We start from the raw sequence: 19,043 nt of genomic DNA, 5'->3' as shown, positions 1-19,043 counted from the left end.
AAAGATTATGCAGTTACGGCATTTTGTGTCCAAGCAGAGACTAAGCACAGTGAAACAGATGGGTAGTAATCAAACTAGACACTTTGGCAATCGAAATACGATCTTTGCAAATTAAGTTTTTATGAGGGCGCTAGAATCGCCAAGCTGTATGCCCAACTTCATCTACAGTGAACTACAAATATCCAGATTTGGTGATCGTGAAAGACGCCTCTCTCTCTCTCCAGAAAACCATAACCTCGTCGCCCCTTTTTTACCGATACAAAGGATGCAGGTCATCCATCAAAATGTCATCTATCCACGGGTAAGACTTCCTACTCTAAGCTTAACAAACCTTTCAATGTTGCTTTAAATCCAAAATTACAGCAGTTGCATGATTTTACAGCTAGAGGAATTGCATCTGAAAATTGCCAAACTGTCAGGATCTTTTTAATCACCAATTCAGAACCAACATTTACCTTCAGATGAGATTGTTTAGTCTTCATCCAATGCAGTTGATACAGCCGACATTGTAGTTATTTAGTTACAGGCAGGCGTATTTCAGGAGAAGGAAGGACTCTAATCACTTGCTAGTGTCTCCCGTGCCTCGACACTACTTCCACATGCCTTCCTTCGAAAGGGCTACATTTGTGGTCCACTGTATGTTGTGCTGAGGATGCATGGGGCATAGTTGATTGCAAGTCTCCTCTAAAGGTCATTCTCCTTCATACAGCCACTCATCCACAAAATTGCCTCTTAAATGCAGTGCACTAATGGACTTTGCTGGACTTTGCTGTACCGTTATCCTTTGAAGTGACTTGTCTACTGCAGTTACTAAGAGAGTCTCATGAAAGGCTTGTGCACCACTGCGGCTTACACCTCCTGCTTAAACCAAAACACCTGTAGGAAAGCGTGCCTCCTAAGAACGGTTCCGGGGCAGAGTCGTCTACTGGCAGTCTGTTGCTTAAAGCCAGGGCTACTGGAATTGTGCTTCTGTGATTGTTTTCGCATACTTATGGATTTTGCGCAGTTAGCACATAATCCACCACCAGCCGCATAATCTGTAGATTTTAAACAGCAAAAAAAAAAAGCTATTTGTAGCTCAAACAGATCAAAAGTTACTAAAACGTTGCAACATATGTTCATGCGGAGTAGAAGTCCTTTCACAAAAATCAACAGGCCATATTTCACTAGCTCATTTCTGTATTTGGTTATTAAACTGGTACTGCTGTGACTAGGTAGTACTACCATGTGCCAAAATGACAAAACAATCATGTAATGCTATCATGTATGCTGCATAATTTGCCATTTAAATTTAGGCAACCATGATGCATAATTCCTGTGGCCCTGCTTAAATAGCAGATTTCAGGTAGCTTTTGCTATGGGTTTTCACCTCCTGAACGATAGCCATATCCCTCTTCTGATATTGTTCTGGGATGTGTAGCAAGGACTCCATCTCCTCACACGGATTGTAGACAGAATTAAGGGGAGGTGGTTAAGTTTGTGATCCCCTTTGGACCACTGCTGAGCGTTTCACCGTCCTGCCCACCATAATCACCTGCTAACCCTCCTCATTGGGTGGCTGGCCTGCTGAAGCTGGAGAAACTCCTCATTTTCAAGCTGTGTTTTGAAGGGAAAACCTGCTTCCCCTCGTTCCTCTTTCTTTTTGATGACATAGTTGACAGCTGCCCGCTTGACCATCACATTATATGCTCGAATTCCAGGTGGGGAGAGCCTCGAGGGATAGGAGAGTGTGTTGCTATTCGGCTAGTCTTCTGCAGTATTGCCCTTAAACATCCACTGCTGGTAGGTGCTTACTTTGCAGGCATCCATGAACATTTCTTCCTCCTCCTCAGCCAGCCATCATGCTGCTGGCATCTCCATCTCTGGTTTTCCACTCTAGCCTAGAGGGCTAGAGTGGAACTCTATAGGTCCATAAGAAGTTGAAATCCTTCCTCCTTTTGATTGAGGACTTCATCTTGGCCTCGAAAAGTATTTTCTTCCCATCAACATAGGACACTGTTTGTGCATGCCTTTTCCATGGCATGTGCCCACCTCGATTTTTCCTCTGGCCTGGAAGATCGTTGGCTGAGACTACGCAGGCATCGCAGCCCTCTGATCTGTGGTCTAGAGATAAACAAGTTGCAGTCTTGGTGACTATTCTGTTGCAAGAACTTATGGTGACATTTAGAACAGAATGGTAAGTGCCCCATACACCAAATATATTCTTCAAACCACGAGGTTGATGTCCTTGTCTACCAGAGTTGGAAGAAAACAAAAACAAGCATTTGCAATGCAATAGGTCTCGCATTAGGAAAGTTTGAGCTATTGGTATTGTAAATGACACATTTTTTATTTATGTGTTGGTTTTGAAAATAGCGAATTTAATACCTTTGTCATTTACAATGCCAATAGTTTTAACTTTTGTAAATGTGACACCTATAGCATTTGTAACGCAATATGTGTTTTATTTAGGACCCATCTAGTTCTGGAGTCATCCAAAGTCCAAAGACCGTAGTCCAACTTTGCATGGGCATCAGGTGGCTTTTTATCCCAGCAAGGAATCCTTTCCTCTTATGTGGTCTCACAATTCTAGGGTCTTCCCAGCTGTCTCTCCCTTATGCAGGGGTTTTCAGTTAGGGGTGGAAAGTTTTATGGGCCAGGCATCCCTGGCCGATCCTAAGATGCCACATCATCCATCCACCCATGAAATGAAAAGGTGCATTTGTGGAGCACAACACTTGACCACAAAAGAGCATCCCAACGCTACGAAATACCACTTTCAGACACCAGCACAAAAACAAACCGAAATTGGGATATAACAAAAGGAAATATTCCAGAGGGGAGAGAGACTAAAATTATGTGTAAAGCGCTAAAGTTTCAGCTGTTTCTGCAAAAGAGCATGATTAGAAGAGGCTTGCAGAGAAAGAGGCAAGTTGTTCCAAAGCTTGGCCCCTATAACCGCTGCTGAAGAACCGCCACGTTTCTTAAGACAAAACCTTGAAGCTTGTACATCCCTGCCAAGTACCAGGCGTTAGACTAGCGCATTCTAGTGCATTGTCACGCATTACAGGTGCTTTGAGAATGTGTAAATATTAAATATAAGGTGCTGCAGGATTGAAGAATGAAAGCAGCACAGGTGTGCTGTTCTGCTGCTTTCTATGGAATGAATGTCATTACATCATGTAATAGCAACGCATAATAAAAGTTGCGTTGTAATGCCTGTTCAGCCTTTCTATGCTGCCTGCCCCAATCAATGTATTCACTTGACCTCTCTCGGCGTGTACTTGTTACTATGGCAACCACGCTATGTGTTTAATTAAAGATAAATTGTGCTGTGGTGGCGCAAGGCTTTATTAAACTAATCTGCTCCCCATGGATTGGTTGGATGGTGCCTTGTCATTGAGTTGTCCGGAACATCTCACTGCTTGCTTGTAATTGGCTGTTTGGATACTTTACTGTGGCTGGAGACTGGCTGAGGGAAAGTTTGCAAGTTGTTTATTGGCTGGCCTGCTATATCACTGAGCGAATGTACATCTTTTGGCAGTTGGCGGGGCTATGTTGATCCTGCTTATGCAGTTGGAGGCCTGGCCTGTGCACTAGAAGACCCCGATCATCTTCGATATGAGGCCATATCATGGGCGGTGAGTTTATAGGCTTTACTGTGACCCTCTGCCCCTAGCGCTGCAGGACGGAGCTACTTCTCAGTATTCACCAAAAGCCTTGGGTTAAAACACCTTCCGAAATAGTCTTTGCACAACCTTGCTTGTGGGGCTCCTGTAAACAGCCCTTTGCAAGTGTACACGAGGGGGCATGCTCAACATATATTTGGGACAGTTACCGATTTCATAATTCTAGTGTTCTTAATGAATTCGCTCACCCTCCTCTCCGTCCTGGAGAAAGTAACATCCATCCTTATTTTAATAAAAAGAAAAAAAGAAAAAAAGAAAAAAAAAGTTAGTTGTGTCCCCTGCGATTGTAGTGTTATACATATTTATTTGGAATGAAAAATGCTGGAAGTGTTTTAAGTTCTACACGAGGGATGGCATTTTTTGCTGACGGGTAGCCGGCTCTGGGATTATTAGATAGGCCGTGCATTGTGATGAAGTTCCTTAGTTGCAGAGAACTGTACCCCTTCACAGATCTCTTGCCTCCATCGTGGCTGCTGCTCATGCACTCACTGCCTCCCCTGCCATGGCCGATATTACTTACCTTGCGTCCTTTCTTCAGTGGAGGGTCTCCTGCTAGGGAGCAGGGTGACTAGGTCACCGTGTCAGGCTGATCTACAGCATGGCAAAGGCACAGACCAAAACTCTGACGCAGGGATGCACAGACCGGGAAACGTTTCACCCAGCTGCAGAGTATTACTCTCCCCACACTGCACTCATTATCCATGCAGCAGGGTTCATTTGTATGAACTCTAAGCTGGAGTCTTATTTAAAGAAGTACGTAAATGAAATAAATAAAACTGGAGCACGCAGTTGAGGTTCTGTTTTCCTGTATTTGGCGCACGTCGGCCTGGAGCGCAGAAGAGACACGAGAGGGCAGGAGCGTGACGCCGTGAGCGTGCACGCTGGCGTTCCCTGCGGCTCGTGACAGTGGCGGCGCCTGCAGTCTTCGCCCACTGTACTTGAGTGCTGTGAGGCTGTGGGACGGGGAAGAGTATAGCAGTCCCGGTGAGGGGGGGCCTCGGGGCACATTTGACGGTGCCCCCCCAGTGATGGAAGCCCTGCGTGTGCCCGGTGAGCGGGGTTGGGAGTGTGTGTGTGTGTGCGCGTTTGTATGTAAGCGGGGGCGGCGGGGGGCAGGTGCGCTTGTATGTGCCTGCGTGTGTTGTACCTGTGTGTGCCTGCCTGTGTGTACGTGTGCCTGTGTGCAGGGGTGTGGGGGCTGGCTTTGTGCGCACGGGAATGTAAGGCACGAGAGGGGCACGGCGCCGTGCGCGCTCACGAGGTCAAATCTGAGCAAATCTGCGCTCGTGCACCCTCTCGTGTCCACATTCCCAAATACGGGTAACATTAGTTGTCTTGCTGACAGCATTCAATGCTTTCGCATTGAATGCTAGGTCAGCTCGACCTAAACACAGAGGACTACGGTTTAAGCAGATGATCTTTGGTCTCCTTTTTCAGTGGTCCGAATTTCCTGAAAAGAAAAAAAAAAAAACACAAACACACACAAGCCCCCTCTTCTTCTGGCTGGGTGTGCTACCTCCACTCCCAAGTCCAGACTCAACGGTGTATTAAAGAATCTGAAGATGGTGACCAATGCACTGGAGCTTATGGGTGTCAGAGGGGAGAGACAGCACAAAAGCGTAGACAAAGCTCACAAAAATAAACAAAGGAAACAGGTACTTCTGGACTCAACCAATAGGTGGCACGTGAATCTGGAAAAATTCATGCTGCAAAACTGTCTAAGTATGACCTGTGCACCCGAGTACTAGTGCTGTGGCAGTCAGATGCCAATACAGGATAAAGACACAATTGATGGACGGAATGCAGAACATATTAAAACATTCACCCCCCAGTTAAGGGATCTGGGTTAAATCCATCATTCTTTTGCTCATACCACCCCAGTTTGGGCCTGGTCATATGCACATCAGTCCAGGGAGGACCTGGCTTGGAAGTTCGGGCTGGACTGTTCCAATGAGACCCAGGGTCAAGACTGATTTGCATATGGCCAGGTCTAAACTGGGGTGGCATGGTGAGCAAAAGAATGATGGATTTAACCCAGATATCTTGACTCGGGGTGAATGTGTTCATTTGTTCTGCATTCCGTCCATCAATTGTGTCTTTTGCAATACAAAATTACCTGTTTTCTGGTGGGTTCTCAAATTGTTTCCTTCACCTGAAGAGAGAGTGGAATGGAGTGTCACTGGATGAAAATCCTATCCATCCTACCCATCCACCCCACCTACCAATTGAATTCAAGGCCAGGGGCTAACCACACTGGTCCTTCATCTTGGTTATTTTCTGTACCTTCCAACTGAGTTAATACAACTTACAGTTACCTCCTTAGGGGGTTTGGGTAAAAGGCAGAAATAATATGAAAGACTTCTGTTTAGGACTGTTAACAGCTGAGGAACAGAATCCCTGCCTTTATCCCTTTCCTATGCTTTCTCAAGGCTCCCCTATTCATCTACTTCAATAGAATAAATATTCAACTAACAGGATCATGGACTGCCATTTGTAGGTGGCCGAGAACAATATACTGTAATCAAGTACCTTGCACATCCTTATTGGTTAGCCCTCTTAGATATCCGGGTGGACCCCTAATAGTGATGTACACTAGCATGATAGGCACAGAACGTTAAAAGATAAGCATCATTTGTGAAATCCTCACTGTATACTATGGCTTATGAGCAGCAACGTTATTGACTGCATGCGAATACCATTTATTGAAACTTCACAAATCCAATACAGGCCAAACTACAAACAACCCCCTTTCAATTGAACCTTCGTAGAGTGCCATGGAACAAACTGCACATTGAAACGATTCACGACCTCACGAGTATGAATTGCTATATAAATGTTACCGACTGAATAGTTAACTATCAAGAAAGCGAACATGACCTCACAATGGCCAGCATAGCACTAGACGGATGCCAATAATTCATGGGTAAAATACAATACCGGAGACTGTTGGCAGGCCCAGACTGTCAACGAGGAGCATGTAGAAGGTGCAGCAACTGTCCAACAGCTGAAAAGTAAGTGAGTTTGTAGAAGAACTCTAAAGTGCACCCTCAGAATCTTATCTGCATAAGGCACTGCAGAAGTTAGAATACATCCGAGGTTATAGAAGGATATACTAATTTATGAAGTATTAGCAACGCAAAAAGCTTTGTCAATTGTTTGGACAGTAACAGTTTTTGTTTGGAGGATGGTTGTTTACAAATTTGCCGTTTAACAGTCTTTGAATGAGGTAAAACGGAAAAGGAGGTTGAAATATCCGACAAGCTGTGGCAGTAAATAGTGTAAGAAATGGGAAGGGGCTGCTGCAGTCAAGACTGGACCAGTAGGGGTACCAAGACATTAGTACGCATTTAAATTGACACATCTGTGCCACTGCATTGGCAGTGCAAGGCACAAATGACAATCTAGAGGATTGTGATGCAGAGATTTCATAACAAAGACTGTCGTGACAAGTAGCCAGAACAGGCCCATCATACTTTCTGAAGCATTGCTCAAAATCCTAAACCCCTTCAGAAAGATTTATCCTAAGTAACAATATAAATCAACATGAAGCACTCAGTCTTCAATGCTATGCATTTGTGATTCTGGGTCAGATCACAACCCCTACCTATTGTAGGACGGTGCTGTTCCGCGCTACCTCGAACTTCCAAGCAATAGATCACATTTGGTTTAAAACTACGTGAAACGCTCCATGTGCATTGAACGGTACACCTGCTTGGACCGCCAATAATCAATCCTGGCGTACTTATACAAACAATATGTTTTAAGAGCTTTGCGAAACTGTTATTACACTGGCAGCTGTGGCGCCTGTTCATACAGAAGGGAGGGTGTTATGGGGGTTAGCAGAATATTCAACCCTAAGTTTTGAAATGGCTTCCGTAAGAGCGAAAACTAAACTAATTTGAGCTATTAAAGTAAGGTTGAAAATGTGTATAAATCAATGAGGAATAACTAGGTTTCAGGGCCAACCTGCTGGATAGAGATCTTCTAGCTTCCTGACATCCTCAAGTCCTCGATAACCATGCTGGTCGCTTTGTTTAAAGAAAAGAGCACCTTGCAATTGAAATCCCTGACCGCGTCTATAATCCATCTTGCACACCATTTTGTATTTGATACAAACTACCCGAACAAGTAATGAGTCATAATCGGATTCCATCATTAGCAGGCACCACACACACCTTGATCAAGATCCCTGAGCAACATGTAAAAATACTGGTGATATCCTAACCTAATCACCCATGCGGTAATCTACAAGGCTAATAAACTTGAGATGCTCTCCTTATAGAGATCACTTAGCAATTCTTCTCACAACAGACCTCTACAGATAGCACCCATGCTGTGTTCACAAAAGTAGACAGAAACCTTGTGGGCTGAGTCTCTTGAATTCCTCAACACATGTATTCTGACCAACTACATTCTCTAGTCAAGAACTATGCAGTAGGTATAGAGAATAATTGAATTAAAGTAAAAACATCAACCAAAGTCTCAGAGAAAATGTAAAACAAAGTAAAATATAGTTTAAGCATTTCAACTAGACTCACTCATGCCCCTGGACTCGATCCCTGTCCCCACAGCCCTACCTAGTGCCACAAATAATAATTAGAACGTTGAGATCCTCTTTAAACCAAGCCTCTTTAATTCCAAATATAAAATGTGTGAGAACAGTCTGAATTACTGAACAAGTGAAACCTATTGGTCAAATTCCTTAGACCAAAAAAAAACCTAAGAAAAATCCCTACAACACTAGATGCACAAGACCCATACCACTACAGAATCAACCCAACACATCTATCCCAGGTAAACTCCTTGAATTCTTGGTCTACAAACAATCGGCTCCACAACCACTGGGAAAATACTCACAGCTAGAGCCCAATGTTAATCAAAGTCCAGTTTCCCCATTACTACATACCAAGGACTTTACCAAAAAAGCCCTTGGTACATGTCCTGTTTCTGGCCTAGAAAAAGTGGCAGTCATTTTTCAACAAAGGATTGGCATAGCCAATAGGTCTCGCCTTTGGGATCTTATAAGTATTTAGCCATGTAGCACATTATGCTGGGTGCTACATCATCTACTGTTGTTTAATGTGGAAGCTTTGACACTGCTAGGAACAATATAGCACCAAATTGAGAAGAAATTATTCAAAGTATTATACGCTTTTGCTTCAGTTCAATAGACAGCAAACAGCTGGCACCAGAGAAGCACGTGTAAGATGTCACTTCCAGAAACAAAATCCAAGTGTAATAAAGAAGTGTGTAAATCATGGGCATAGAAAAGGGACTGCCTGCCAAGCGCAACACCCAGCGGGAAAAGTAAATAGCAATGATGCTTTGTAATGTGCAGCGCTGAGGCAAACAAGCACTTTAGCTTCTAGGGGCTTTTGGAGTTTGTAAAGATCGGTTATCAGTTTAAGGCACCTGTGCTCATCAATATAAGTGATATCTGGGAATAGTTGTACTACAAATTCCTCTGACCTTATACTGACATTTGCCGCTCTCGCCACGGCCATGACTGAGCCACAGGACCAGCGCCACCAGCTGCTGAAGGAAAATTTGTAGAGGCCCACTAATCCCTCTGTAGTGAAAGCGAAGCAATACTGGCTGGCGTGGGAGTTAATTGAGAAGACACTTTGGAGCGAAGTCAGCGTAATGTAAACAGATCGAAAAGTTCAATCTTTCATCAAATCTTACTTTATTTTGACTCAAACAAACACTGCTTTAAACATGTATCGGGACTGTTTGGGTTAATTTTGTACAAAGATTACTTTCAAATAATTCATAGTCACTGACATAATAAAATTCTTTACAATATGACATTGGCTTACTTGGAGTTGCTTTTCTTTTATGTGCTGTCACTTTGAGAGTCTTTACTACAATAGGATTGCAAAAAAAGTCTTACAATGGCAGTCAGGAGTACAAGGGGGAATCCTATATCACCCGGAGTCTGGCCTCACAAGCTCCAGCCTGTGCCTGTCGCTGGACTGCATGGAATACAGGAGATGGCAGTGGTGCAACAGGCCATGGGCAGTTGGACCTGCATTGAAAGCAGTAGGCGGACGGCACCTGGGATGGAGGTACTACTGGAACCCACCACCGACTCCTAGCGTGTAGAAATGGATGGACAAGCACGTTGAAAGGCTCTGCACCTGGTGTTATGTGCTCATCCCTGCACGTGCTGGAGTTTGCTACATCTGAGCGCCACTCGCTGTGTTTTGCAGAAGAAATGAAAAAGGAGTTTTATTAACCACTACGGCGCTGATGACGAGCTCAGCTCGTCGTCATCAGTTGCGCCGCTCGCACGCTGATGACAAGCTGAGCTTGTCATGTAACGCGCGTTTTTAAAAAACGCCGCGTACCGCGGGAAAAGCCGCAGCGCGCATGCGGTTAAGCGCGACTGCTGCCCTGGGGCGTCCAAGCGCTAAGATCCAGGTTAGTACCGCCCAGTGTGGTCAGCCCAGAGGCTAGTCTGATTTATTAAAAAAAGAAGGTTTTAGGCTGTTAGCGGAAGGCCATCAAATTAGGATTAGATCTTAGGTAAAGAGAGTGAGCTCCATAACTTGGCTGCGTTATAGGAGAAAGACGGGCCTCCAGCTCTAGATCTCATGACACAGGGGACTACTGCCAAAAAGGCATAGGTGGAGCGAAGCTGTTTTTTGGAATGGTGAGGGGTAATCAAGGAGTGGCTAATTTCTGGGCCACATTTCCAGTATGCTTGAAGAAGAGACACCAATCTGCAAGTAGATCAACTACTGGATGGCCCAACTTCCTGCATATCCCCTGAACAATTTGTGTTGCAATCACCGAGAGACTCATGTACTAAAAAGGTAAAAGTGGTTGCAGTGTGTGCTTCAATGTTTACCGAATGCGCTCCTATTTTGTGAACCGGGGTACGGAGAACGGGAAGGGGTGGGAGCATTGTGAAGATGGACAGCGGGATGGACCCTGCGCACTGAAATCTTTTCAAGCGCACGCATCCACCTTCCGAGAGCGAGCAGCGGCACGCAGGCCATCTGTTTTCAATTAACGTGGATGCCAGCACAAATGTTTGAAAAGAGCTGACCAATTTCTAAAGGTCAACTCCTAGAGCAGCGGAATAAAATGTAGAAAAAGTCTGTTACAACTGTGCGATGTCAGTAAATACATTTTTGCTTAACACCATTTCAAAAGGCTTTCCATTTGATTTACCCTTTCATTGTGGTGCTGATTACATGACTACATCCAAGCTCAAATTCTATTCACAATACAGTGAAGAATAAGTATACTGAAAGCGATTAGCCACTAGGTAGCCTCAAAAATTAACCCCATCTTGCTCAGACCAAAAATATTTCCATAGCACCCCATATGCCACTGAAATAGGTTAAATCGTGTGGTGCAGAGGATGGCTCCCGACCGCCCTACCACCAGTCAGGAAATCCCTCTAGTGTGAGCACCCGAGGGATTTCCTTAAAATTATTTTTAGCCTATTTTTTCTCTCCCCAAAAAGTCTGCCCACCCGGGGCATATTGAAGGCTCTTACCCTCCTCAGATCCCTGAAAGGGGGGTGGGGTCCAGAATTACCACTAGATACCAGTGATTCATTCATGGCAGAATGGGAGGGGGCGGCAATCCCAGCCACATGGCCTAACCCCCACACATCTCCCAGCAGTCTTCCTGTCCCTTTTTGGGAGACAATAGCCTACTAGACAACCAGGGATTATATATGGAGGGGAGCCCAGCCAAATTGCCAAATCAATCATTTTAGTGACAGGAAATGTTGAGGTCTCCACATTGTATTTTAGGGGCTTTCCTGCTGTAGGCACTAGGCCTGCCCACATAAGTGAGGGACCATTTTTAATCAGAAGGCTTAGTGTAATGCTGGGTGGTAGGACATGTATGGCTCCACGTAGATACCAGAACTTTTCATCCTAGAAATGCAAGGAAATGCTTTTTGGTCAAAGTTAGAGGTTTGCAGGGGATTCTGGGTAAAACACCCTGGTGAAACAAAAGTCAATACATCCTGATTCCCTTAGGTGTCTAGTTTTCAAATATGAACAAGTTTGCTAGGTGCCAGCTGAGCTAGGGTCCAAAATCCAGCTTCCAACTATGCAAAAAAAGGGTTACAGCCTAGCATCGAAAGGGTCAAGAGTAAGGCTGCTAGATTTCGTTTTTACAGATAAATACAGACATAAAATGTGTTCCTGTGTATTTTAAAACATAACAGATTTGTAGTATAAAGTTAATATGCACCTGTGTGTAGTGTTATACGTGGTTGCTTAATTTGCTAAAACATGACTCGCATCCATGTACGAGTGCACATCTAAGAATTAAATGAGGAAACATTGCATTCTACAGATTCATTTAATTTAAAAAAACACGAATTAATAATAAATACCAATAAGATGCCCCCCCCCAAAAAAAAATATAGACAAATACAGACAGATATTAAAAATAAAAGTCATAACCCCTGGAGACCAGGTTAATAACTGAACTGAAGGCCTGCTCACACAAATATATAAAAAAAACATTTACATGTTAAGAATGCAGCATTTGACAAAGAACGCCTAAACCACAAACCAGCACATAAACTTTAAACAAACAATGAGAAGAACAGCATCTAAGCACTGTTTTACAAAAGTTAAGTTTCAGAACCCGTCTAAAAAATGGACTAGAATAAGAAGTCACTGTAAAAGCACAAATCATTGGAGGCCTTTGTCTACTGATAGATCTGTATTTTCGGACATCGGATGGTGCCACATGTGACATTAACTCGGAGGGGATGTTCCGAGCAAAGAATGCCATAACTCCCATCTTGGACAGGAACTTAAAATGCATAATCATTCGATGGTCCCCATGACTGGGGCAAATTTCTCCTAGATTTAAAGGACATTCCTCCATTTCGAGTAAATTGGTGTGCCACGCTTGTTTAATTATGTAGAATATGCTACTCCTTCATTCTGGGTCGTCGCTGACGTCCATAAACATGGTTTATACGGCGTTTGAAATGTGTTTTACTTGAGCAACAGTCATGAAACTTCTTAGGTGACACGCAGTCTTGCTGCAACAGCGTTGCGACACCACTTTGCGGTACTCGTTTTGGAAGCTATTCAAGTCACTGAAAAGCAGCGTCAAGGTAAATTAAGACCATTGTTTGTACATTACGATGACCAACAAGACTGCTGATGTTCTGTGACATCCCAGAGTACTTCAAACAGGCATTGTGTCACGCCTTTTCAGTAAAATATATTTGTCTTACACATAAATTGCACGGATAAGTCTACCTGCCGACGGAAAGGTCAAATGTTGGTGGAGATACAAGCTGGCAGGTGGCTATCACCGAAATGCACAGTGAGCCACAAGCAATATGAGCAAGTGAATAAGTGTTTTTTTAAGCAAGACGCCACTTTGTTTCACCCAACAGAATTAAGTCGATTGACCAAATGCCAGTAAAATCGACAGTATTTGCAAACTTTGGAAATCCGCTTTTCAGTACAGTAGTTTACATTATAATATATACGACCCACGATTATAGAAATGTATATTATTCCAACAATTAGGCTTAATGGTTAAATCTGTTTTAGGGCAACTGCTTTTCGTCGCCGATATTATTTACACGGGGGTGGCCACCTGCAAGGCTTATTATTGGAGAGCAGCGTATAATGTATGTAGGGAAAAAAATACAATTTACAACTCGCGCTGTACAACTGAACGCACTAGGCGCATTCAAAATACTTCACGACCAGATCTGAAATTAGCACGCATCCTTTAGTTTGAGGAATAAGATCTTTGAGGCATGCTGACAAGTATACCATTTGGAAGACTATCTCCACAAGAGCGAACTCGTAAAAAAATGTGTTCTTGAACATACACGGAAATGAACTAAACCGTCACTCCAGAACAGCAAAAAAAGGCGACAAGCAACCTGCGCAACGTTGTGGTGCTTGACAGCTACAGGCGCCTGGCACTACCAATACATTCATCAACATTATTTGACACAGTAAGTCTGACGACACATTTAATACAGCTCTCTGCAATTAAATAACATAAAAAAACAATGGAACACATTGCTCTAAAATGCCACTGGCGAGTTTCGATGTGGTTTCAATTCGATTGCTCAACGGAAATAGTTAAAAGCGGCTGGCTTCACGTACTTTAATGCTGCAACAAAAATGTATATTAATCGAACAATGTACTACGCGGTCTGTACAAATCGGGGATTCTCAGTCTTCTTTTAGTCCTGGTAACGAACTGACAGTACTGTGACAGTGGCCCCTCCCTCCACCCCCAAACGGTCATCTACTGCAGATTAATCCAGCTCGGATCCCCAAGTGGTGCGACTGAAGCAATAGACCCAGGGGAGGTGGACGTTACGAGCTGCTCGTCGAACAGGAAGGTCTCGGCAGCCATTTTCAGAGGTAAGCAGGAAAGACACGCTGGGAATGTTATAAAAAAAGCCCATAATGTAAGCAGCCATTTCACAAAGAGCAGAGTTCTGTGAACGGTTCTTATCAACCACCAAAACACAGCAGGGAGATTTTATTCTACACAGGTGAGGCCAGCCACCAATTGTCTTGTAGGGCAGGGGACTCCACAGACACCGGGCACTACTAGTTTATGAAGATGTCAATCTAACTAGAAATGCGTCAGGTGGGCACTGAGTCAAGGACGTTAGACACCACATGCGACCACGCATCGACAGGATACGACAAGTCATGCAGGGTGCCCTTGCAGCTTCCAGATTCGCGAATTCTGAAGCAATCACTGGGGTGACCCGACTTACGTGAATGTGAAACCACATGACCACAGGATAGTAGATACTGTGTGCGAAAAGGGTTATCATACAAAGGTAAAGAGGCCCAAACGTTCCGAGGATTAGTACACACCATAAGAAAGACAGTAGATGGGTGCGTTAATACAGGTTCGCGCACTGTTAAAAGACAAAGAACTGCAGGTTCGCGCACTGTTAACACACAAAGGACTATGTCGAGGAAGGATATACGTTAGGCTTCAATATTTCACAGTCATGTCAGTGTTCGGGGAAACCAACGGAGCGAAATACACAAGGACGCCAAGTCCCTACAAAGATTAGGCACTGGAGGGAGCTCTTACCGGATATGAGGAATGCCGACCCCTCCCTGCAGGATCTTGTACAGTTTGCTTTCATACAGCAATTGTGGGTGGCGAGCTTTCTGGGATTCCAGCTTCACAGCGACCTCCTGTAGGAGAAATACGGAATGGGGTCAGAGAGGGGGTGGGGTGTCACTGGTATTCCTAAAGCAGGGCATTAGGGTGGCGGGCAAAACTGGGCAGTCAGTCGAACGCTAGGTACTGACTTACCCCACAGGAAAGCGAGTCTAGCTTCCTACACTTACCTCTCCATTCGTAATGTTGATGGCTAGGTAAATGTCACCAAAAGAGCCAGAGCCAATCTTCCGCACTAACTTGTACTTCCCGCCGACGATGAATTCGGCCTTCGAACCGCTGCTGCTGGCCATGGCGGCAGAAGTAAATAAAGCAGAGTCTTTTAAAAATTACAAGAGCCAGAAGGGGCCCGGGGGCATTGGGTACCCCCGGAGACACCAAAGGAGGCCTCCCCCGAGCCCGCTGTGAGGGCGCGGTGGGCCCTCGCAGGCCGGACGAGGTCACCCTGCGCCCTGTAGAGCCACCGGAACGCGTATCCCGCTGCCGTAGTCTGCGTTCTCAGGGCAGCAGAGTGGCCTCGTTCTGCCTCGGCCCTGTGCGGCGTCCCTTCACTGGGAAGCCGCCGCCATCTTGTTTCTGGCTCCCTCTCTCGCTCTTTTCTCTTCGGCAGCAACACAAAATGCCTCCCACAGATTCAATAGGACCTTCTCTGCCCGCGCTTGGCACTATGGGAAAGACTGGCGCGCGCGCGCACACCAACCGGGCCCCTCCCAAATCCTGTCTTCCACAACAGGGAGGGGTGGGGCCTCGGGTTCGCGTGTGCGCGCGCTGGCTCACCCAGCATCCCCGCCCCCCTTATGCGTCAAGACCCATAATACTGGGTATGCGCAAGCACGCGGGTTACGTCATAGCTGCGGGCCATCATAAAGTCAGGCGCAACAGTTCGTAAACATTTTGAGACGTCAACATTCCTCTAACTGTACAAAAATATTGTACTGTTCGTCTCATCTTTTAATATGGTCGCCGTTGTAAGTCAAAGTGCATGTGTTTTTTATTCGGTTAAAAAATGACATGAATGTTGGTGATCTTTTTATGTGATCAATAGGGCAGCTGTTTTGGAACAGGAGCGACTATTCGTATATTAGCATTACGTCGTCGAAGAAAATAGAACGAACTTGACATAAGCATGAAGTTGTACGGTGGTTTGTAAACTGTACTTAATCAAATCCGGAGGCACTTTAGGATTTATAAACTCGCTCTTTACAATATGCACACTGTTTACAAGTTAGGGCTTACTTATTGTGCAGTCAATATTTGCTTCCATTTAACTAACACTCCTACTGTAGGGTGACCAGATTTTGAGAAGGAAGACCTGGACAGGTCAGGAGTAAAGATCGGGCTAACGTTTTTTTCGTTACTTTTATGCCTGGCCTTTCCCGGTTTGTGCGTAGCCATGTAAATGAGTGCATTATATACACATTCAATGGAACAAAACTAAGGTTACAGAGCCGTTCTATTTAATTTAGGTTCTGAATTTAGTCTTACTAAACCATCGAAATTCTAGTTCTAGTTATACTTCTAGTAAGAAGCTTGGACTCATTGCGTTGTTACTTATTGGCATGCGTTAGTTTCTTCAGATAAGTCTAATTATAACTATAACTGCTGAACTTCTACGGTTTTGTGCGACTACGTTTTGAACCTAACTATAACGTCCCTGTAATCTTTGTGTTTTTTCACCAAATTTCTATGTTTTAGCATGCCTGTTAATATAACCAGCACCGGTGGGGCTTTGGGCGCAGGGCTTGCGCTGCAGTCAACCCTTAAAAAAATTCTGCAAAACCTCTAAGCTGATTTTACACAGGGTGTCGCAAATCCACAGATTGGTCATAAAAAAAGTGGGCATTGTTTTTCCCAATAATGATCCCTAAGGGGTCAGGATACATGTATCCTGACCCTGTATCTGTTTCTGCACTCTTCTTGTCCCACTCCCCAGCCGATGCGACAAAATGTCGGCCGCAACTTTTCTGTGAAGGTGTTGCCAGCCTATCAAGACCTTACTTTCGCACGGGGTTTGCGGATCCTCCGTGGGTGGGTCAGGGGAGGATCAGCGTCCCTATATATACAAATTTGGTTCTCACTTAATAGCTCAAAAACTGATGAACGGATTTACACCAAATCACAACAAGCATTGGCATAGCCAATAGGTCTCGCATTTGGGACCTTATAAGTGCTTAGCCATGCAACAGTTGATGTTGTTGCACCAAGGATATTGTGCTGCATAACTAAACACTTATAAGGTCCCAGAGGCAAGACATATTGGCTTTACCAATGCTTGTTCTGGATGTCTGGGGTTCCAGATATAATTTCTTTAAAACGTGCATTATTCTTGAACTTTTTAAAATCATCATTTATATTTCGAGAATGCCCGAACACTCCCTTCTCAAGTTGAGCTTTTAGGTTTTAATCTTCTATCTTGTTAATTTTCTGGCAGCAAACAAATAATTAAATCCCAGGGGAACATTGTGAAAGAACTGGTTTGTACAGTAATATGACTCCTTTCATCGCTGACGAGCATGGTCAGCTTTATGTCTTGTTCTGGGCGGCATGTCTACAGACTATGATTGCATAAAAAAGCCCCCCGTGTTCATTTTCGCTCCAGGCAACAGCATGTGCTGTGCCAGAGTCTAAGTGTTGTTTGCGAGACAGGCATTGATATGGCTTTCTGGGACAGTCTCGTGTCAGTCTGGCTCTCCGTGCGTGTGTCCGTGCGCAGGAGCCAGCATAATAAAGCCGTCCGTGAAGGCTCCCAGTGTTAATAATTTGCAGAACTCCCTTTTGGTGTCAACTCTAACCTGAGTTTTCTGAAACTGGAAACTTCGAGCTCAGTTAACAATTTAAATATAAATGACACAATCTAATCCAAAAACCTTTCTACCTACGCTGGTTTTGCCCTTCTTCAAAGAACTTAGATAGTTGGTTTTATCTTTGGAAATAACAAAGCATATTGCATGCTGAACATTCTACTCATATACTAATAACGCAAATGTATTAGTCGTGTAGCACGGATATTATGGGCCCCAACTCAAGCATGTGTAGTGTGCCACAGTGCCACCCAGATGGGTAGCAAAAATATTCATAATTGGAGTGGAGTGCGCCCCTACGATCCCTTGGCCCCTGTGCCATTGCACCCCATGCACTAATGATGCCCAAAGTACCGAAACTGGTGAGTTTTAACACTCAGAATGTAAATGCTGTTGGATAGGAAAGCCTGGGGTGGCTGGGTGTACTGTACAACACATCTGCTCACTAAATAGGTACACTTCCGAAACAATTGACGAAGAGGACACAGAAACAATTTTAACAGCATCCTAAGCCAAGACTGGAGATTGTCGTCCGTCCAGCTAACTGCTAGTAAAATAAAAGTTCCAAATGTCAAAATTGTGATAGAACAAGGAGTTACTCTAGTTAAAACGTTTTATATAATTGTGGTTGTAATGCAGTTTACTTTAAGTTTGATTAAATTAACACACCTGATAAAAACAAAAAAATCAGTGACTTGAAAGACAAGGTTTTGTCACAATTACGCTTAATTATTTGTATTCACTCCGCATTTTGGCACCTTCATTCACCTCCCCGGGGAGACTGTGGTGGAGTGGGGAGTCTGTGGAGGGAGCAGGGCATGACGCCCTATGAGAAGCTCATAAGCACAGAGCACTTTAACATGACAATGGCGGCCGCTGAAAGGCTCCCCTGGAAGTGCTGGGACACAACGTCATCACCACCTTCAGTGAGGCGACAGTCCGTGCCGGTAAGAGCCGTCTCTCATCGCCCTAGACTGGGCGCGCAGACAGAGGGAGAGTGTGGTATTCTGTCTGCTATGCCTTTAATTGTATTTATGTATTCCTAAGCCTTGTGTAGATCTAGAATTAGAATGTATTGGGAGCCTAGCTACAGAGTTCTTCAGTGAGCAGTTGCTGTTGGATTGCTTGTGAATAGGACGCTTATCCTATTACTCTTGAAATAAAGAAGAGTATATAATTTCATCATCAATGTCTCATGGTACTTCATTACACTGGCGACGATGACCGGGATGTGGAAAGTCTTCATGAAGACACCTCTGTAAGCAGTAGAGAATCTGATGACATCTCTGTGAGCTGTGGAGAATCTTGAAGAATCCTTTAAACCTTCATTTACTCTTCACTTCTACATGGTGAAATGTATCTTTTCAAGGGTCCTAACACAATTACAGCTGTGGAAAAGCCT

At 44.3% G+C, this 19,043-nt stretch overlaps 1 protein-coding gene across 5 annotated transcripts in view; it reads right to left on the bottom strand.

Moving 5' to 3' along the window:
- CSNK1A1 (casein kinase 1 alpha 1) overlaps window positions 1-15,636 on the bottom strand; it is a 55,538-nt gene extending 39,902 nt beyond the window's left edge. For 2 of the 5 annotated variants that reach the window (XM_078652977.1, XM_078652978.1), the window contains exons 1-2: window positions 15,011-15,636; window positions 14,748-14,854 (exon numbers count right to left, since the gene is read on the bottom strand). In XM_078652977.1, the coding sequence (XP_078509103.1) occupies window positions 14,748-14,854; window positions 15,011-15,133 (230 nt within the window). In that variant the 5' untranslated portion in view covers window positions 15,134-15,636. The remainder of the gene's footprint in view (window positions 1-14,747; window positions 14,855-15,010) is intronic. The other 3 variants (XM_078652973.1, XM_078652974.1, XM_078652975.1) reach the window with 2 other exon arrangements.
- Window positions 15,637-19,043: the final 3,407 nt, after the last annotated feature.

This window comes from Lissotriton helveticus, chromosome 7 (genome assembly GCF_964261635.1).
Source record: "Lissotriton helveticus chromosome 7, aLisHel1.1, whole genome shotgun sequence".
NCBI lineage: Eukaryota > Metazoa > Chordata > Amphibia > Caudata > Salamandridae > Lissotriton > Lissotriton helveticus.
This window is presented reverse-complemented; position numbering and strand designations above follow the sequence as displayed.